Source organism: Elephas maximus, chromosome 11 (assembly GCF_024166365.1).
Source record: "Elephas maximus indicus isolate mEleMax1 chromosome 11, mEleMax1 primary haplotype, whole genome shotgun sequence".
In the NCBI taxonomy this organism is placed as follows: domain Eukaryota; kingdom Metazoa; phylum Chordata; class Mammalia; order Proboscidea; family Elephantidae; genus Elephas; species Elephas maximus.
In genome coordinates, this window is record NC_064829.1 from 58,473,112 (window position 1) to 58,495,566 (window position 22,455).

The 22,455-nt window shown below is 47.4% G+C and overlaps 1 protein-coding gene across 3 annotated transcripts in view; it reads right to left on the bottom strand.

The window, feature by feature from the left end:
- MYO5B (myosin VB) overlaps positions 1-22,455 on the bottom strand; it is a 535,083-nt gene that overhangs the window by 166,322 nt on the left and 346,306 nt on the right. For all 3 annotated transcript variants that reach the window (XR_007519178.1, XM_049900180.1, XM_049900178.1), the window contains exons 28-31: positions 19,605-19,844; positions 18,501-18,601; positions 8,699-8,897; positions 3,622-3,715 (exon numbers count right to left, since the gene is read on the bottom strand). Coding sequence is in view for 2 of the 3 variants with exons in the window: in XM_049900180.1 (XP_049756137.1) it covers positions 3,622-3,715; positions 8,699-8,897; positions 18,501-18,601; positions 19,605-19,844 (634 nt within the window). In the remaining variant the exon portion in view is untranslated. The remainder of the gene's footprint in view (positions 1-3,621; positions 3,716-8,698; positions 8,898-18,500; positions 18,602-19,604; positions 19,845-22,455) is intronic.

The window sequence follows — 22,455 nt, forward strand, 5'->3', positions numbered from 1 at the left end:
CCAAAACATCGAAATATTACAAAGCATCTTCTCAGACCACAAGGCAATAAAACTAGAAATTAATAACAGAAAAATCAGGGAAAAGAAATCAAATACTTGGAAACTGAACAATACCCTCTGGAAAAAAGACTGGGTTATACAAGACATCAAGGAGGGAATAAGGAAATTCTTAGAAAGCAACAAGAATGAAAATACTTCCTATCAAAACCTCTGGGACACAGCAAAAGCAGTGCTCAGAGGCCAATTTATATCGATAAATGCACACATACAAAAAGAAGAAAGAGCCAAAAGCAGAGAACTGTCCCTACAACTTGAACAAATAGAAAGTGAGCAACAAAAGAACCCATCAGGCACCAGAAGAAAACAAATAATAAAAATTAGAGCTGAACTAAATGAATTAGAGAACAGAAAAACAATTGAAAGAATTAACAAAGCCAAAAGCTGGTTCTTCAAAAAAATTAACAAAATTGATAAACCATTGGCTAGACTGACTAAAGAAATACAGGAAAGGAAATAAATAACCCAAATAAGAAATGAGAAGGACCACATCACAACAGAACCAAATGAAATTAAAAGAATCATTTCAGATTACTACAAAAAATTGTACTCTAGCAAATTTGAAAACCTAGAAGAAATGGATGAATTCTTGGAAAAACACTACCTACCTAAACTAACACATTCAGAAGTAGAACTAAATAGACCCATAACAAAAAAAGAGATTGAAACGGTAATCAAAAAACTCCCAACAAAAAAAAGCCCTGGCCCGGACGGCTTCACTGCAGAGTTCTACCAAACTTTCAGAGAAGAGTTAACACCACTACTACTGAAGGTATTTCAAAGCATAGAAAATGACGGAATACTACCCAACTCATTCTATGAAGCACCATCTCCCTGATACGAAAACCAGGTAAAGACATTACAAAAAAAGAAAGTTATAGACCTATATCCCTCATGAACATAGATGCAAAAATCCTCAACAAAATTCTAGCCAATAGAATCCAACAACACATCAAAAAAATAATTCACCATGATCAAGTGGGATTTATACCAGGTATGCAAGGCTGGTTTAATATCAGAAAAACCATTAATGTAATCCATCACATAAATAAAACAAAAGATAAAAACCACATGATCTTATCAATTGATGCAGAAAAGGCAGTTGACAAAGTCCAACACCCATTTATGATAAAAACTCTTACCAAAATAGGAATTGAAGGAAAATTCCTCAACATAATAAAGGGCATCTATGCAAAGCCAACAGCCAATATCACTCTAAATGGAGAGAACCTGAAAGCATTTCCCTTGAGAACGGGAACCAGACAAGGATGCCCTTTATCACCGCTCTTATTCAACATCCTACTTGAAGTCCTAGCCAGGGCAATTAGGCTAGACAAAGAAATAAAGGGTATCCGGATTGGCAAGGAGGAAGTAAAGCTATCACTATTTGCAGATGACATGATCGTATACATGGAAAACCCTAAGGAATCCTCCAGAAAACTACTGAAACTCATAGAAGAGTTTGGCAGAGTCTCAGGTTATAAAATAAACATACAAAAATTACTTGGATTCCTCTACATCAACAAAAAGAACACCGAAGAGGAAATAACCAAATCAATACCATTCACAGTAGCCCCCAAGAAGATAAAATACTTAGGAATAAATCTTACCAAGGATGTAAAAGACCTATACAAAGAAAACTACAAAGCTCTACTACAAGAAATTAAAAAGGACACACTTAAGTGGAAAAACATACCTTGCTCATGGATAGGAAGACTTAACATAGTAACAATGTCTATTCTACCAAAAGCCATCTATACATATAACGCACTTCCGATCCAAATTCCAATGTCATATTTTAAGGGGATAGAAAAACAAATCACCAATTTCATATGGAAGGGAAAGAAGCCCCGGATAAGCAAAGCAATACTGAAAAAGAAGAAGAAAGTGGGAGGCCTCACTCTACGTGATTTCAGAACCTATTATACAGCCACAGTAGTCAAAACAGCCTGGTACTGGTACAACAACAGGCACATAGACCAATGGAACAGAATTGAGAACCCAGATATAAATCCATCCACGTATGAGCAGCTGATATTTGACAAAGGCCCAGTGTCAGTTAATTGGGGAAAAGATAGTCTTTTGAACAAACGGTGCTGGCATAACTGGATATCCATTTGCAAAAGAATGAAACAGGACCCATACCTCACACCATGCACAAAAACTAACTCCAAGTGGATCAAAGACCTAAACATAAAGACTAAAACAATAAAGACCATGGAAGAAAAAATAGGGACAACCCTAGGAGCCCTAATACAAGGCATAAACAGAATACAAAACATTACCAAAAATGATGAAGAGAAACCCAATAACTGGGAGCTCCTAAAAATCAAACATCTATGCTCATCTAAAGACGTCACCAAAAGAGTAAAAAGACCACCTACAGACTGGGAAAGAATTTTCAGCTATGACATCTCAGACCAGTGCCTGATTTCTAAAATCTACATGATTCTGTCAAAACTCAACCACGAAAAGACAAACAACCCAATCAAGAAGTGGGCAAAGGATATGAACACACACTTCACTAAAGAAGATATTCAGGCAGCCAACAGATACATGAGAAAATGCTCTCGATCATTAGCCATTAGAGAAATGCAAATTAAAACTACGATGAGATTCCATCTCACTCCAACAAGGCTGGCATTAATCCAGAAAACACAAAATAATAAATGTTGGAGAGGCTGCGGAGAGATTGGAACTCTTATACACTGCTGGTGGGAATGTAAAATGGTACAACCACTTTGGAAATCTATCTGGCGTTATCTTAAACAGTTAGAAATAGAACTACCATACAACCCAGAAATCCCACTCCTCGGAATATATAGCAAGGACACCCCAGGTGTTGCAAATGGTTAATGTGCTCAGCTGCTAACTGAAAGGCTGGCAATTCAAGCCCACTCAGGGGTGCCCTCAGAAGAAAGGCCTGGTGATCTACTTCCAAAAAACAAGCCACTGAAAACCCTACAGAGCACAGTTCTACTCTGACACAGATGGCTTCTCCGTGAGGAGGAACTGACTCAACAGCAACTATTTTTTCGTTGTTTAAACTGGTTACATGGCGTTCTTTCACACCAGAAAGTCTTGCCTCCTGATTTTAACCCTGTGAGGGCAGGTGCCACAGGGTCACCTTTCTGGTTCCCTGTCCCTTGGCTCTGCACAGCCTTGCTCAGAGTAAGTACCCAACCCCTCCCCCTCCCCCAAAAACTCACTGCCATCAAGTCAATTCTGACTCATAATGAGTAGAACTGCCCCCTAGGGTTTCCAAGGGGTAGCTGGTGGATTTGAACTGCTGACCTTTTGGTTAGCAGCCTGATCTCTTAACCACTGCACTACTAGGGCTCCAACTAGCCAAACACCTGCTAATTCAAGTGTCTTCATCCAGATCTGGCAAACAGAGAATGTTTAAACTCTTAGGGAATGAACTGTTCTATTACATGGCTGGACTTGGCATTGCTACCAGGAAATCAGTGCAGTGGAAAAAGTTTCCAGGAAGGGGCAGATGCCTGGCTTCCCTGAGGGATGGCAGAGTCACCTCTGCTTCACACATGTACTCACTCATCCTACCTTCTAGGTCCTGGACTTTCTTCATGTAGATCTTCAGCTGCTTCTTGAGCTTCCTCTCATTCTTTTCCAGCTTTTCCACCAGTTCTTTAAGGTCCTGAAAGCAGAGCAAGCAGCATGAGAACAGCCGGAAGCCCAGCCCTGGGTGGCGCCGGGTTGAATCCTTGTGCAGGGTGGACATGGCCCTGAATGGCCCTTTAGGCAGCCATCTCGGAAGCACTGGGCTCAGTGATCCGGAACCAAGACAGCTGCAGGGAGCTGGGCATGAGTCAGAGTTCATTCTCCACAAAGGCAGGGCAAACTCCTCTCGGCTCAGGCTTCCTGGTACCCCATTGGATCCACAGGCTCCCCAAGTTACGCCTCCTTGTTTGCCATGCCAACTCCCCAGGAGACACTCTCAGCCTGGGTGTCCTGGGGTGGGGTAGCCAGCACCCCTAGAAGGAATAGGCAGGTGAGGGTGAAAGAAAGAAGGGGGTGGTACTTGGCAGGACCAGCCAGTAGGACAGTGAGGCTACCTGGGGCTCAGAGGCAAAACAGGACAGTGGCTGTTGCTGCCCAATCCCTAGCAACTGCTGCCACTGGAAGCAAAACAGCCCACTGGGACCTAGAAGAGCAAGCTCCTGGGCGGCGGGGTGGGGGGGCTTTGCTGTCATTAGTGTTACCGTGCTACCTGGCTCCAGCTGGGGAGCATGATCCTCTGTGGCCCGAGACACAGAGAGGAGGAGAAAAGGGGCCCCTGCCCCGCCCATTACAGCCGAGGCTGTGAGCCAACGGTGATGCAGAAGAGGTGAATGCTCCCTCTTGGAACTTCAGAAAACATCTTGGGTGACAATTTTAAGGTTGACCTTCAGACAAAAGTCAGCCAAAAGCCCAGTGCTATGGCCATTGCACACGTCAAACCTAGAGAGATGTCACCAAGGACCAAAAAGAACACATTTTAAAATAAGGTTCTCAGATTGAGAACTACCTGAAACCCAGCCTGAATGACAGGAGAGGCAGAACACAGCCATACCTGCATCACGGACCTGCAAGGAGACTCTAAGCTAGGGGCCAGTCCCTACAAAGGACCTAGGCATCTTGAGAAACTTCCGATGGATTCTTTGGGGTATTGCTCCAGACTGAGGCAGGACAGGAATCCCGATTCTGCAACTCCCATCCGGTCCCCATGCTCCTCCACACATCACCAAACCCAAAGACATGCTTTGTGTCTTTTCCACCATATGGAAAACTTTCACTTTGCCCTGGGAGACCAGACGATAGATGCTGCAACACCTATCTGCAGCTAACAATGCACCAGCTGCTCCAACAAGGAACGCTTAATCTAGAAGCAGGGCCTCAGATCCTATTGTCAGTTGTCTTCAAGGAGGGCTCAGACACCTCAGCCATGTTCCAGAAAAATGGCCAGGAAATATAATACTTCACCTGGACCACTCCGGCAAAGGGGGGACTTCTGACACATGACCGTGAACATGGTTTTACACAGCTGAACCCCTATACCTTGTTAGCCGGCCCTTTAAGCCTACATCCCTCTCACATCCCTGAATACCACATTTATCAAACTTTAGATGAAGGTTTACAGAACAGACTAGTTTTTCATCAAACGGTAAACACATTGTTGTATGACACTGGTTAACAACCCCATGACATGTCAACACTCTCCCTTCTCAACCCTGGTTTCCCTATTACCAGCTGTCCTGTTCCCTCCTACCTTCCAGTCCCTGCCCCAGTAAACACCTCATTTTTAAAGCATTAAGGAGAGCTGTGTAAGGCGGTGGTTCCCAAACATTGTTGCACTTTGAAATCAATCACCTGGAGATCTTTAAAAACTACGGATGCCTGGCTCTACCCCCAGGGATTTCCATTTAATTGGTATTGTATGCAACCTGGGTACTGGGAGTTTTAAAATGCCCCTACTGAATTCAGGATTCCCCAGGTGTTACAAATGGTTAATGTGCTTGGTTGCTAACCAAAAGGTTGGAGGTTCGAGTCCACCCAAAGATGTCTTGGAAGAAAGGACTGGTGATCTACTTCCAAAAAGTCGGCCACTGAAAACTCCATGGAGCACAGTTCTACTCTGATACATGTGGGGTTGCCATGAGTTGGAGTTGGTCAACAGCAACTTTGTTTTCCCTAGGGGATTCTAAGGTGCAACCAAGTTTGGGAACCACTTCTATAAAGCTTGACATGGGCAGATTTAGGACAGATGAAAGAGAACACAGTATCGACGACAGCAGGTGGTGACCTGGTGGAACTGGTGAGGCCCAGAGTTGTAGAGGGTAAAAATACAAATGGATTAGAAAAGAATGAGCTTGACCCATGATGAATCTGGAAACTGAGAGAAGCATGCCTGGAGAGACACCTCTGACCTTTTCAAGTTGCTGCCAGGAAAGACCATCATATCTTCCTTCCATACAGCCCTATGAGAATATCAATGGCCTCCCTGATCACTCCACCTGGAAGCGATGCCTCTGCATTCCTGTAAACCTGACCTCTGAGGCATTCTGCATGTTCTGCACACACCTCTTTTTCCCTCTTGGGGGTCAGTGCTTCATGGTCAGCACACAGCAGGCACCAGTGCTTGCCGGGTGGTGAATAAGAAACATGAACAGCCCTGAGGACCCTGTTATGGATAGAATTGTGCCCCGCAAAAATGTGTGTCAACTTGGCTAGACCATGTTTCCCAGTACTGTTTGGTTGTCCACCATTCTGTGATCTGATGTGATTATCCTATGTGTTGTAAATCATAACTTCTATGATATTAATGAGGCAGAATTAGAGGCAGTTATGTTAATGAGGCAGGACTCAATCTACAGGATTAGGTTGTATCCTGAGTCAATTTCTTATGAGATACAAAAGAGAGAACTGAGCAGGGAGGAGCAACTTCATTACCACCAAGCAAGAAGAGTCAGGAGTGGAGTGTGTCCTTTGGACCTGCGGACCCTGTGCTGAGCAGCTCTTAGACCAGGGAAAGATTGATGACAAGGACCTTCCCCTGGAGCTGGCACCCTGTATTCAGACTTCTAGCCTACTATACTGTGAGAGAATAAGCTTCTGTTTGTTAAAGCCATCCACTTGTATTTCTGTTACAACAGCACTAGATGACTAAGACAGACTCACCTGGCTTCTGCCCATGGGTCTCAGTCTCTGCTTGGGCAGCCAGGGTGCTCTGGAACGAGCCTCCATTATGCTGCAAGTTGGGGCCCCCTCCTATTCTTCACCCTCATGCCTCAGAGCCATTCCTCCAGCTGAGGGGCCCACGGTACCTGTCTTCCTTTGCCCCAGTGGTCTCTCAAGGGGGGGGTGCCCACCTTTTTCTATTCACTGACTCTCCCCAGCTGTGGCTTTTGAAGCCCTGTCCTTGTGAGTTGATTCAGAACCCTCCATGGTGAACAGCCTTCCTTGTCAGGTGGTCACCCAGCACTCCACTTAGTCAATTACCCCTCCAGGGAGCACGGGCTGACAAATGTGCTTCCCACACTGCCTCCTCACCTGGAAGAAGCCAGCCCAGCAACCTAATCTGCATGTTTCTGTCTGTAAAAATCAGTTGCCACCAAGTCAATTCCAACTCACGGTGACCCCATATGTGTCAGAGCAGAACTCTGCTCTGCAGGGTTTTCAACAGCTGATTTCTTGGAATTAGATAAGGAGTCCCTGGGTGGTAAAAATGGCTAATGTACTTTGCTGCTAACCAAAAGGTTAAAGTTTGAGACCACCCACAGGCATCTTGAAAGAAAGGCCTAGTGCCCTACTTCCGAAAAATCAGTCACTGAAAACCCTCTGGAGCACAGCTCTACCCTGACACACGTGGGGTCGCCACGAGTCGGAACTGGCTCAGCAGCAACTGGTGTCTTTTCTTTCTGTGGAGCCACTTGTCTATGTGTGTGTGAGACCAACAGAGTGACGGTGTCAGACGGTTGGAGCAATACAGAGTGACAAACGGTGACACTCAGACAGAGGGAGCGAGGGGAGTGAGGATTATTTGTATATAAGTCCTATTCGTGGAGCTGGAGGTCCAGGGTTCCACTTCTCCCTTTGGGATTGAATGAACCAGCCTTCCAAGCTCGGGGTCACCTGGTTATAAAGGGGAGATGGCTACCACACTGGTCAGGCTCGGGGCACTTCCTGCTGCAGCCCCACAGGCACACCCAACTCCAGAGGGCACCTGGCCCTCTGGTAGCACCCCTGCTCTCTGCTCCCCTCACTCCTGTCTGGTACCTATATCCACACTCTCCTCCTTCCATCTCCTCTCCACCCACCTACATGGTTTCCATCCCCTCGGGTCTCCTGTCTCAGCTTAAGCCTCCCCTTCTCCCAAAAGCCTCCCCTACAATTCTCTCTGTTTCCATAATGCTTACTATTAATCCCAAGTAGAATTATGTTTTTAAAAACATCTTTCTTCTGACGAGTCTTACTTCCCCTACCAACCTGTAAGCTTTTTGATAACAGACTCTTCTCTCTTTCATTTCTCTGGCATCACTGTCTACAAGGATGGCCATCTGCAACTCCTCCCGCCCCTACACATGATGTTGCTCCCCCTATCAAGAGGTGGAGCCTATCCCCCCACATCTGGTTTAGCTATGTGATTTCTGACTAATGCATGTAGCCAAAGTGACGCTGTGTAGCTCTGGGACTCGGCTTTAAGACACCTTACAGTTCCTGCTTTCATCCTCTTGGAAGCCAGCTGCCAAGTAAAGAACCTCAGGGTGGACTAATGGATGCTGAGAGCATGTGAAGAGGCTCAGACTGCATGGAGGAGGAGAACCAAGGTGCCAGACTCGGGAGAGAGGCTGTGTTGGACCCTCCAGCCCCAGTTAATATGCCCAGTCAACACCGCATGGAGCTTAGACAAGCTGCCCCTACTGGCTCGGCAGAATTCCTGATCCACACCATTGTGGTTGTTGTTTTAAGCCACTAAGTTTTGTTATATAGCAATAAATAATTGAAGTAGCTCTAACAAACCTTTGCCGACTGGGGTATTTCTAGAATTTTATCTTCCCCACTTGCCTACAAGCCATCCCTGGTCCCATTTGCTTCTAGAAAGTGACTTCCCAGAGCTGATCTGTGAGGCATGGCTACTCACCAGATTCTCACTGGTCAGCCGGGATATCTCCTGCTGGATGCCAAACTCCACCTGGGCCTCTGGGGAGAGGAGCAGCGTCTGGCAGAAGGTCTGCTGCTGCTTGTCCATCTCTTCCTTCACGGCCTCCACCTGGGCCTTGAGGCTCTCCACCTCCTCCTCATGCTCTCGGCTCTGGGCCTGTAGCTGTGCCTCCAGCAACCTGGGCAGGGAAAGGAGGGGAAGTGACCTTGCTGCTCGGATCAATGTCCCTGAATCAGGGCCACAGGTGGAGACACAGCAGAGGAATGGCCAAGCTCACAGGAGCAGGATTGCAGTCCCAGTAGGGGAGGGATGCAATGGGGACACAGACACCCTAGGGTAGTCAGGCAAGCAGGCCAACCTGCCCCCCTCTCAATGAGGCAAGCCAAGGTCAAGCATGGTACCCTGGTCTTAGCCCTTCTCCTTGACCAACCTCATTCTCGTTCCTTGTTCTGTGAGCATAGTCTGTAGGTTGGGATTGAGAGACTGTCTTCATGTCAAAGTGTCATCAACAGAAATAAATTTCCTATAACATCTTTTTAAGTAAAAGCATCCACCACTGCCCTAAAGCCCACAAGAATCTTCTTGTTAAGACAAAACACCGGTAGACTCAGCTAATTATGTTATTTGCATATTTTCTCTACAACAGTATCCCCTCAAATTTTAGAAAGGCAGAATTTAGCTTCACTATGAACTGAAATACAATCAATGGCAATAGGTTTGGGATTTTAAAATTGGTCTTTGCGCCTACTACCCTCACTTCCCCCACCTACTCCAGCCCAAACAGAAACTAAGGCTATTTGTGGATGATCTATGGAAGGTTTACAATCTGCTGGTGTCATGATGAGAAACAGAGAGACCTAGACAAGATCAGGGGAAAGCTGGGGAGAAGCCTGAGACCAGAGGGTGCCACTTAACTGGGTAATGCCGGAAGAGCACCTGGTCCATCAAAATAGAAGGCAAGAAGTTAGTGAAGACTCAGAAGCAGCCTCATCTTCAGGAATTTAAATACTGGTATGAGTATGGTGCCATCTTCTTAGAGTTTGTTACTTGAATAAACTCTTTGATCCAAGTGCAGTTAACTTCATATGAAAGGGAGCTGAATGAATGGTATTGTCAAGAACTTCTTGACACGGTCCACATGGAACCTGGGATGCAGATAAAGATTGTGACCAGAGCTAGGTAGAGGTAGGAACCCAGGAGACAGCTTTCGGAGACAGCTATCAGAGCCCCAGAGTCGGGGAGGTGGAGAGGCACCATGTTTTTACAGTTTGGCTGGCTTGGAAGACAATAACCATCCACAAGACAGGAGGGAGCAGAGGAAAGTTTACACTGTAAACTCTCAGATGGAAGCAACCACGTTTGTCATAGCTCAGTCAGCTCTATAGCAGAATGGGCTGCAATGTTTGGCCTGGTGACTTCTCAACAAAATAGCAGAGAGAATGAATAAACGACTGAAGGAATGACTGACCAGTTCATCCATTCACCATGGGTAGAAAGGTGCTAATAATGCAAAGACTGTGGAAAATAACTTGGTGATTAAATCAGCATTTAAATGGCATACAAAATTTAGATAACATCTGATACTAGCCACGATATACTAAAAGCAACAACAATTAAGTTATAAATTTGACAGGAGACTGAGGATGAATACTTGGGGTCTAGGTATGCTGCCCTAACAGTTCCTTTCCTGATTTGTGCTGTTAGTTCACTGCTCACATCTTTCTCATTCTCCAGGTAGACTGTTGTTGGGAACACACGGTGACTCAGCCCAGTATTCTGTGCAAACAGTACAAGATTCCCAGCCTGATCACCAGGCTAGCTACCTCACCTTACAGGTGAGAAGACTAAGGTCAACAGAGGTTTGAAGGTACAGCCAGTGGCAGAACTGGTTCTAGAAGCCAGGTCTCCTGACGCATAGGCTGTGCTTTCTTTAACTAATTCATTTACTTATTCACTAACCACTAATTCAATCTGCGGATAGAGAACCAAGAGGAATCACTTGGTTTCACACACAGGGTCCTCCTCTGATAAAACAAATTTTGGGGTGGGAAACGAATCTGATCTTGTTGAATAATAACCATTATGAGAACAGAAGTTATCAGCTAATGTTTATTCAGTGCTTCCTATGTGCCAGACGCATGAAACACATTTTACCTGCATTAGCCTTATTCCTTATAATGACACTACGGGGCAGGTCCTATCATGATCCGTGTTTTACCAACGAGGAAACTGAAACACAGATGTCACCTTGCTTGCTGGTGGCGGGGCCAGCATTTGAACCCAGAGAAATGCTCCTGAGCCTGTGGTCTGACCACCAAGACGTGATGCCTTGTGAATCAGGGGACCTTGATATTCTCTTTCCAAGAAGGGATACTCTTGTTACTATGACAGGGCCCCCAACACACTACTAGCAGGCAGGATCGGAGAGGTTGCATGAAAGGCCAAGGACAAGCGTGAGGTCACTGGGCTTCCATCCAGCTCAGTCGCCACCGGACTGAGTGAGGCTGGGGCACTGCACTCCCTCCGCCTCTCCGGCCCCCGTTCCCTCTTCTGGGAACAAGCCTGATAACCATCACCCCCATCTACTGTTGGAAGGCTCAAATGAATGAGGCTCTGTCACAGCCCCTAAAAACCACGTGCTGGCAACAGACACATGGCATGTTACTTCTGTGCATGTCTAATCTCTCCTGCCAAACTGTCTACCCCACTCACCGCTGAAGGCCAGTGGGTTAAAGGCTCAGGCTCTGGCATCAAATGCAACCAGGCTCAAATTTGGATCTTCTGATTAGCAAGTTCCATATAGCTTCCAAGCTTCAGTGTCCTCACACCACGAGGTTGCTGTGAGGATCAGATAGGGTGACATGGGGACAGCATGTAGGACGGGGCTTGTGAGCTGCTATGAGCTCTAAGGAGTCACTGAGACAGGGACTCGCACATGTGCCGAAGGGTAGGTTCCCAGGAAGCCTGGAGTTTGGAGCATGGCTGACAGCACAAATCAAAGCTGGTGTTCTTGGCCGATCCTACAAAGCTGGGAGGCCAACATAGACCCAGGAGGCCCCAGGTAGAGCGGGAGAAACACGGAACGAGGAGTTCTTGGAACTACGTTTTCCTTCTCAGCCTTCTAAGTAGCTGCATGCCTGCTGCCACGTTTACTCCCTCTTGTCTATCTGCTCACCTACATAATGAGTGAGCTGGACTAGGTAATTTCTAAGGTCCAGTTAAGCTGGCAAGACCCCCACAAGCATCCTCTCCCACACAGCCTGGACACAGAGGGGCAGCTGGGCCACCGGAAGGGCAGGGTGCTGCCAGCACCCCATATGAAACTGGGCCCCCTGCTTACACCCACTTGATCTGAAAGACAATTAAGCGTAGACATGAGCAGGCAAAACAGACAAAGCAGAAACAGGAAGAAAAGAATACATTTGACCTGGCAACTTGCTTTAGGCCTTGGTAGGCTAAGCCGAGCTCTCCATCTTCATTCAAATATCCCCAATCCTCAGTCTTGCTAGAAATAAAGGACAGAAAAATAGGGAATCCAGTGTAGAGGAAAGAGACAGGCAGGCCGAACCCTCACCACCCCCCCCCCCCCCCCCGCCCCGCAAAGGTGAGGCAATTCTGCCAAGGTTTGGAAATTAAACAGGGAAAGGTTCACCATGTCCCACTTCCCCCTCCTGCTCTGCCGTTACCGATGCTGGTGGGTGCCTGCCAATGCCATCTCCCCTCCCCTCCAGTCTCCAGTTACTGCCTCGGGTACGGGTACACGAGGTCTCACATGGGTCTTACTCATAATCACAGGAGGGAAAATATGCTGCCAAAGACAGACTGATCTGTTCTGGACACTCTGGACAGCAGCAAGGACACGGCCTGGGCCGGGCAGAAGCACAAATGTCCTCTGAACTCACCAGGCCGTATGTCCCTTTGAGCAGAGACACTCAGAAAGAATCATTTATGAAGGGCACTGAAAGTACTAACCAACCTCAGCTCCAGCCGCCACTGCAGAGTCTTGCACAGAGAATTAGCTAATGAAAGCTGTGTGATGAGCAGGGTGAGAACCGAATGATTCCACCCCTTGACCTCAAGACTGGGCAGCATCACTCCTGGTAGCTTGGGAAGGCAGCAGTCTTCTGCCATCTCTAAGCTGCCAGGTGTCTGCCTGCTGCCAACAATAGCAGCTCCTGGGGTTCAGGTGCATATGTTGTTTCTACAGCCACATACCTGCTCCTCCACACACAGCTCTGGGTGCACAAGATGGGACAGAGCACCCAGTGGGAACAGATGGTAGACGGCCTGGCAGGGCTGTAGCTGTACCAGGGCCCTGCTGTCCCCGCTGGGATTCTGCTCTCCCTCTGCACCTAACATGCCCATTACTGGGGAACCTATACTTGCAGGTTGGACTCCAGCTTTCCTGGCAGGAACGTGAAGCAGGACCTGTATGCACACCCCACATTCCCTGACATAAGGACCTGCGCCCCCTTCCTAACTCCAGGTGGAGAACAATCCATCCTGAAGAGTTTCTGGCCATGGTCAGCTGCTGTCAGGTTTTGTGTGGCTCAGAGGGTGCAACCACCTGGGCCCTGGCCTTCTAGCTCAGCCCTTGGGCATAAGGTCCTTGGGCCCTACAGTACTCATATGGGCTACTTTCTGGACAATACTGGTCACCTCAACACCAGGTCCTTCGCTGAACAGTTTGAAGAGGAGGAGGAGGAGACAGCAGAGGAGACAACATACTTCTGGGTGCTACTCTAAGGCTTCTGTTCCTGGGCCCACCTCCTGCTGTCTACTCGCTCTCCCTCCAGCTGGACAGTGAGGGGCGTTACTGCCAATAAGTTTATCCTGGGGACCCCGCCTGTTTAGGATTCCTTCCCCTCAAATGCCTGGTGCTCTCACACTGCCCACGGTGTCCAGAGCCCTCACTCAGGCCTGGCCTCCCCAGACACTGCCTTTGGTAGAATTTTTCCCTGGCTCCTCCTGTGGTTAGCACTTAGGTGCCTTTGTCCCAGCAAGGTCAAAAGTGACCTGGGCTGTGTTAAGGGGGAGCTGATACTTTGCACCTTTCTCTTCTCCGGTATTACATTTTAACTAGAGCCCTGGTGGCACAGTGGTTAAGAGCTCAGCTGCTAACCAAAAGCTCGGCAGTTCTAATCTACCATCTGCTCCTTGGAAACCTATGGGGCAGTTCCACTCTGACCTGTAAGGTCGCTATGAGTTGGAAATGACTCGATGGCAATGGTTTTTTTTTTTTTTTTTGGTTTAGGGTGTTTTAGTAATAAGTACTTCAACCCAAAGGAGAGGAAGGGATTCTGGCCCAGCTGCAGTAGCTCCTGGGTACAGCCCAGAAGCAGAGGAAGTCAGAGCTGAAAGGGGACACAGGGACCCTTTTACTCCACCTGTCTGATTTTCTGCACTCAGACAAGAGAGTCTGAGATGGAGATTACCTGCTCGACATTGACACTGGGCTGGAATGTGGTCTCCTGACCGTGGACTAATGATCTCTCCCTGCTTCACACTGGCTCTCCCTGTTAGAGTGTTCCTGTAGTTCCCCTGAGTGCAGATGGCGGCCTATGCGAACTGCTGAGATACACAATGAGGAATTAATCTCCATGCCATCAGCTTCAGAGGGAAATACAGAACTCTTAATTTGCAACACACCAGGCATTTGGACAAGGTAAAAGCAGGGAACCGTGCAGCCAGTCACCCTACAGTGCTCAGGAAATCAGTTACCCAGTAAAGTTAAAAAAAAAAAAAACCAACCCACCCCAGGTCTAGCCCTTTGTTCCCAAATGAAATAAAGCCTGTACATACACTGAAGAGATTTTTCCAGTTCCTCCACTTATACCACGTTAGGCAAAGGGAGGGAGAGCCACCTGGTGTTATAAGAAGGAAAAATCCAAACAACTCAACTCAGGAATTTATCTAAAAAAAATTTAAGTGCCTGATGTCTATTAAGGAGCCCTGGTAATGCAGTGGTTAAGGGCTCAGCTGCTCACCAAAAGGTCGGCAGTTCAAACCCACCAGCCAGCCACTCCGAAGAAGAAAGATGTAGCAGTCTGCTTCTGTAAAGATTACAGCATTGGAAACACTATAGGGCAGTTCTACTCTGTCTTATAGGGTTGCTATGAGTTGGAATAGACTCGCTGGCAATGGGTTTCATTTTTGGCTTTTCTGTGGAGATCTTGAAAAAACAAATCCAACAACCATCTCTCTGTGGTGGTGGAAGGACTTGTCTCCCTGTGGACAATGGGAGCAGACAAAGCTCCTGCCAGCTTGGGGACTGTTCCTGGTTTCTAAAAAGACCACTGGGTGTTCCACAGGTACTTTTATCTCTTTAGTTCACACCTGGACTTTGTACCCAATTGCCCACCCTGCAGCAGCTGAGCCTCAAGCCCAAATGAGCCATAAAACTCCAGGCAAGCCTTAAGAGGCTACACACATCCCTGCCTTGTTAAACTAGGTCTCTGCTGTTCTGGTTAGGCCCATTGTGTGTGTGTATGGGTGTTGGGTGGGGGGGGGTCATGACCCCAGGTGTACCTGTTTAAGCCCAGGTGGCAAAAATACAGCTACCCTTTATGCTGAGGGCCTCCTGTTGGAGAGAGGCTGCACAGAGGTTTCCTGGGATTCGATGAAAAGGCCAGTGATGCACCATCATCTCACTCTGGAGATCTACAGACTCGACAAGCTTGGAAGGAAGTGGCCAGTGGCCAAGGGAACACTGCTCTTGGGTCCAGACCTGAGCTCTGGCCACATTCTTGCCCTGAGGTGAGGCCAGTCTGAGTGCAGCAGCCTGTTCTCCTAACCCCCTCCCCACGCTCTCCCAGATAACATCCCTGACAGACATGGTTCTGGACTGAAGGCTCGGAGGACTGCCCTCCCACTGCCCCCTCTGATGGGCAGTCAAGGTGGAATGCGCAGAGGTGGCAGCCCTGAAGCCAAGGGTAGACTCGGAACACCCAGCCCTTTTCAGCAGCCTGTCTTTGGTGGCAGGGATAAGCCTTTGCCTTACCTTAGTTTTCCCACACTTAAAATGGGTTTCTCTTAGCTCCCAAGATGTAAAAATGAGACAGTGTCTCAAAACCAGAAGTGCTATATATGTATTCCTGTAGCTATCTATGGCCAGCAGGCTTCTCTGGCCAAATTTAAAAACAATGGAAATACGCAGTTGGGAAGATCAAAACAGAACTCTATAAACTATGAAAGTTAGCAAGCGAATGTTCTTAACTTGGGGTCTGTGGACTCTTAGAGGGGCTGTTTTGGGGCATCCCAAATATCTAAGCAAAATTCGATGTATAAATTTAAGTTTTTCCAGGGAAAGAATAGATTTCATCAAAGTTTTAAAGGGTCCCACTCCTCCTCCCCAAATCACACACACATACATACCACTGATATTTAACCTAGAAAAACCTCCATTTCAGGAAAACTAGGAAAGGAAAAAGCAACTCCTTATATGTAAAGCAGAGCTTCTGGATAGTGCAAACAGTTAACATGCTCAGCTGCTGATTGAAAGGTTGGCAGTTTGAGGCCACCCAGAGGCACCTTGGAAGAAAGGCCTGGTGATCTACTTCTAAAAAGTCAGCCACTGAAAAACCCTATGGAGCACAGTTCTACTCTGACACACATGGGACCACAATGAATAGGAGACGACTCGATGACAACTGGGGAAAAAAAAAGATCTATAAAGCACCCTGGCCCCTGAGGACAACCCTCCCTAGAAGGGGATGCCCCGGCCAGCCAGGATCCAAGGATCGCAGTCGGCATCACCCTTCCCTGCCATTTTAAGATTTCTTCAAAGCTGAGGCAGAAGCCAAACTGGAAGAGCTACAAACCCTGACTGTCACTCTGCCTCACCGCACGGGGTGGGCAGGCCCCAGGACAGGCTCTTCAGGCTTCCCTCCCTCCCCAGGCAGCGGATCCTTCCTGTACGTAAGTAACTCGGTGTCACAAGCTATTAGTTCCCTTTGTGCACAGGGCTGGCTGGGAACGGAATTCTTTTAAGACATAATAAAAGCTATTTTTACTTTATCCCCATCATTATTATTGCTGTAAAGGAAGACAAATCTAGGGTATCAAGCAGTCCCTGGGAAAACCTGTTCTCGGGACTGGATCCCTGACAACGTCTGGACAAATAAAAGGGGACCAACAGCAGTGGTATGGTGCTGGAGACACGCACACTCGCCTGTCAGGACCAGGCACCCAGCCGCTTCTCTTTTTATTTTTAATATCACGTCTGCTCTTTTTTTCTTACCCATCTCGTTTCTTATCTTGTCCAAGATAATTCCAGATAACTACGTCTTGATTCTTGTTTTAGCACTGGGAGATTCATGTTCACGTTCTTCTCTCCCTCCTTTTGGGAAAAGCACCTCATCTCTCTGGGAATAAGTTTAGTTTCCTCCTGGGAACCTGCTAAGATACCTTCACCTTCTGATGATCTCTGTAGTGAGGTAGACGTAGGGGCAGATTACCCAATAAGCATACCACGTCAGAGTGAAACCCATGTGGAATTGCTCACTACAGATTAGGAAGTAAACACAAGTAAGCCTGCACTTATCTTGCTAATTGGATAATCTGCCTCCTGAGTATAACCTTGGCTCAGGGACAGAACAGCTGAATGACTGTGAAGCCCAGCTCTCTGGGCATTGGTTTCCTCATCTGCAGAAAGAGAGGCTGGATTGGGGCTCTGAAGTTTCCAGTGACTCTGGGAAGGCCTTGCCGACAAGGGTGTGCTCACAGCGCCACCTACTGACAGTTTTCTGGAAATGCCTGCAGTTTTCAGCAATTTTGAACAAATACTTAGTGACTGACAGTTCAACAAATTAGTTGACGTTAAGACAGAAAGGTAGCCCTGGGGAAACAGCTGGCTCTGTTTTTTACAGGTGCCCACAGGCAACGGGAATAACAATGGCAATAATACTACTAACACTGCATGCTCATCACATGCAAGTGCTGTTCACTTCAAGCTCAATTCATTTTCTCAATAACCCATGAGATACGTGGCTATGACTGTCCTCACTTCACAGATGAGGAGGCTGGGGTGCCAAGTGGTTATGGAATGTGCCCAGGCCACATATATAGTAAGTGAATGGACTCCCGAGGCCACATTCTCAACCCCACTGTTGTACCACCATGGGGGGCTGGCTCTGTTCTGTCCTATATCCCTGGCCCCCTGCCTCCCTCAGACTCTCTTTAGCCTTAACTCTTGGTTAACTCATCCTTGAGGAGGTACCAGAGGTGGCTAGTTGCCTAATATTCAGGGACCTCTCATTTTGGTCAAACCCATTGCCATCGAGTTGATTCCAACTCATAGTGGCCCCGTAGGGTTTCCAAGAAGCAGCTAGTTGATTATTCTCCCATCCAACCTCCACAGAGACTAGCTTGGGTTCTGTCTCTTTTAAATGGCCCTAGATAGGGGATGGCACCCACCATTTGGTAACTAACACCTACCAGCTGGGCTGAGTGAAGACGGCACCTCAGAAAACAGCTGGCATAGGCTTCCCTCTCAATGAGAAAAGCCAGTTCAGCCACTCTTTCCCTCCCAGAGGAGCTCCCCTCTCCTAAAACTTTTCAGTGGATCTGGGTTCTAGATGCTTCGAGTGTGTCACTGGAGTCTTGTCGAAGCTAACAGTAAGCTTCCCAAGGGCCTGGGACTAGTTGCGTCGGCTCCTCCTCTTGTATCTCCTATAATAGTAGTACCCTCATACTGAGCACACGGTCAGGGCCTGAGGGAACAGGTGGTAACACATTACCTTCACCACCCTCCAGGTATAGTTTACTGAGAGGTGCGACCTACCTGTTTGTCTGGCAGACCCCATGGTAGGCCTCGATGGCATCTTCCTGGTCCACGTGCTTTTCACTGTTGGGCCAACTTGTTCTGGCATTAATGTTCGGCTCCTAGGTGGCCCAGATTAAAAAATAACTGGTTATACACACAGTTGCACAAAATGATTTTATATACATATGGAGCCCTGGTGGCACAGGGATTAAGTGCTACAGCTGCTAACCAAAAGGCTGGCAGTTGGAATCCACTTGCTGCTCCTTGGAAATCCCAAGGGGCAGTTTTACTCTGTCCTAGAGGGTTGCTGCGTTGGAATCAATTCAATGGCAATGGCTTTGGTTTGGTTTTTACAGTATAAAGATCCCAGGAAGATCTCAGACAAGTTTTGTTAAACCCAGGCAGGAATGTGACTTTAAAATGTCACACTGGAGGAGACATAGAACAACAAGGCCTGGCTGTGGAGGACAGGACCTGAGAAGCGTTAGGGGGTCAATGAAGGGGACATCGTCCTTGGGGGGAGAAAATGCCCCAAGTTCAGAGGACACAATTGAAATTGGGCTCAGCTTTGAATCCTCCACACTCATTATTGCCTAATTATCCCAGCCCAATGCTGCCCTCCCAGGGCCCATGCCCAGAAGTGGCCCAGGTAGCCTACATCCTCTCCTTTCCACCCCACAACCTGTCCCAGAAGGTGAGAACATTAGGAACAAATGCTAAGCTAAACTTGCCACACTGGGAGGACTGAGAAAGAAGACAGGCTTTCCACCCCAGAAACAGAGCAAACAGCAAGGGGCAAGGCATGAGGTAGAAAAAACAAGGCCAGGAGGGCTGTTCAGCCCATGACTTGTTTCTCCTTGAGGTTACCTATCTAATTTTGTGCCTTGTTCCTTTTGAACATGCTCATATTGAGTAACTTCAGAAGATTCTAGAAACTTCCAGCTAAATCTTCCATGAAAGGTCATGCTAAGAGAACAGAAAGTTCCTTGCTCTGCCTTCAGAGGGGATCCCAGAGCAAAAGACTCTGCTCTTTCAGGTTTAAGACCCTTATTGGTAAAAACATTAACCGTATTACCCAGCGTCACCCACTAATATCCCCACTAGTCATTGCCATCTTGTTACCGTGCTCTTTCCAGCCAGTCGGTGCTGGTCAGCGCTCATGATCTGGGCCCTGAGGATGAGCACCTCTTCCTTGCGAACCTCAAGCTCCTCATTGGCCAGCTTCAGCTGGTTCAGCAGGAGGCTGTAGCTGTCCGGGGAGCTGTGGGTGGAGTTGTTCTGTATGGCTTGGTCGGCAACAGCTTTCCTCAGCTCATTCAGGTCATTCTTCAGCTTCTTGTTCTCCGACTCCAGCTCCTGCCTCTGGAAGACAGGCGAGTAACACACTGTTACTCCCTGATCTAGGGTGCTCTCTACCCACCTTCTTTAACCAACATATCCTCCCTGTCATCTGGGGAAACTAAGAGCAACCTTCCCATTTTCACGATGACACCTATGGCAAAGATGGGAGGGGGTTCTGATCGGTGTCAGCAAGCAAAGCAGGAGCCAGGATTTGAACCCACAACACCAAGTTACTGGTATGACGCATCTGACTCAATACCTCTATAGTGTTGTCATTGCTAGGCACGTTGAGCTGATTTCTACTCATAGCGACTCCATGTGACAGACTAGGACCACCCCATAGGTTTTTCTTGATTGTAATCTTTATGGGAGCAGATCACCAGGTCTTTCTCCCACGGAGCTGCTGGGTGGGTTTGAATCCTCAAGCTTTCGATTAGCAGCCAAGTGCTTAAGCATTTATACCACCAGAGCTCCTCGCCTGTGTAGCAGCACCCTCTAAAGTCTGGAGAACACAGATTCAATATGTTAGTGTTTCCAAGCTTACTTGGCCCTGAAATCCTTCTTCATGGAAATACTGGGCTAACAATTTCAAATCACATGCTTTGAACATAGCACTATCGAGAGCCTCAATATGTCAAGGTTCAATATGCTAAGCACTTTGTGACTTTCCTAGAGGAGATACAGAACACAGGACTTCCAAAACAGATTTGTCTACAAAGGGCCCCTGTTTCAAGGAACATCACATGGATTAAAGTTTTGGACAACATGCCAGGGACACTGTTTCATTGTTTTGGTCATATGAAAGGCCACCAACCATGCATGTCAGTGGAGGAAAAAATACCTGCATAAAGAATCCAAAATATAATTGGAACTCAATTTCAGGATGTATTTAAAAATTTCTGGCCAGCATATTTAACTTTATGCTTGAGATGAAGTCTGATTTGAAGTGTGATGCTCTTTGCTGTCGAGTTGACGTGGGACTAAATTGCTGGTAGAGTCCTGGCATATATGGGATTCAAAATTTACCACAGAAAACTCAAAATATGGACAAGTAGGCATTGGTTGCTCATTTACTACAGAGCAATCGGTGACCACTGAGTATAGTCACTATTCTCCAAATGAGAAAGCTGAGGCAAGACAGGGGACAGCTCACAGTGAGCTCTGAAGCTGAGCCAGGAGGAACCCAGGTCCCAGCTCCTGGTCCAGGGTCTTTCCCACTCCACCATCTATGTGGTGATTTCTGGGAGATTTAAAGCCAGGCATGAAAACAGTGATTTTGCAGAAATGATGAGGGTCATAGTGTAGGGTGATTAATACTTAATGATTATTGATGAGTGCATCAAGCCCGTAGTGATTCTATTTATTAAGTTTAGGAGTTAAGGACGCACTCAACACCTAGGTGTTTCTCTACTGGCCAGCAGAGTGCCATGCTTGAGAACGCCAATGTTACATGTTAAAACAACACTGGGTTTGGAGGCAGGAGCCCTAGGTCATTGGCCTGGCCCAAGGTGCACACGCATACCCCCGGGACCTTAGTTTTCCCAGGTGTGGTTTAAGGGAGGAAGGGAGACCAGATGATGGCTAAAGTTCTCTCCAGCCCTGACCAGCCATGACTGGGCTCAGTGAAGGCTGTGGACTGGGTGTCTGCGCTGACAACCACCCCAGGTCCCCATTCAGCAGTGAGATCCTGCTCCCGAGACAAAGGCAGACAGGCCGAGTAAGAGCCCAGGTTGTGTTTTTTTTTTTGTTTTTTTTTTCTGTAAAGCTTTCCACCCAGGGCACATCTGGGAAATTTCTCTTCATTCCATTCTCTATCTCCTGGACACTTTCTACCTTATCACCCTCCACATGCCTCAGCCATCACCTTTTCCTCTTCTGCCCACCATGGCTCACTCTCTACTCTTCGCACATCAGCCTTCCTGGTCAAAGGGACAGGTATTTCTGAGATACCCAAATGTCATGCTGTTCCAATTGGAGAACAGAAGCATTTCGTTCATTTATCCCTCCCCTCCATCAATATTATCTCTCTAGTTTATACTGTGCTAGGTGCTGTAGGCACAATACCCACAGAGAATCGAATAGTTACACTACAGTATAAATAACTACACCATGGTAGGGAACATGCTATGACATGAGGGAATCCAAGGCGGTTGGGGAACAGAGAAGAGGACCACCCACCAAGTCTTGGGGTTAAGAGAAGGTTCTCTGGAGGTGATGGGTGATGTCTAACCTTACAACTAAAGGACTAGGAGCACAAAGCCAGGTGAGAAAGGCAGACAAGAGATTTCCAGGAATAGAAGTCCCAAAAAAAGGACAGCAAGCAGGGCTTGCTCAGGAAAGGCAGTGGTACAGTAAGCAGAGAATGGGCAGGGGAGAGAAGTCAAGAGATAAGGTGATGGTTGGATCACAAGGAGCTGTGAACGCCGTGGTGAAGGAGTTTTGCACTTTATCTCAAGAAGAACAGGATGTCATTTGGGGATCTACAAAGGGCAGTGACATGCTCATCATAGGGCTTCAGAAGGCCCTGTCCAGATGCTGTGGGGAGACTGGGCATCTGGCTGCAGAGAGGCAAGAGTGACCTGCACAGGTCACGGCAGTGAGGATAGAGAGACATGGATGTGCCTCGAAGATT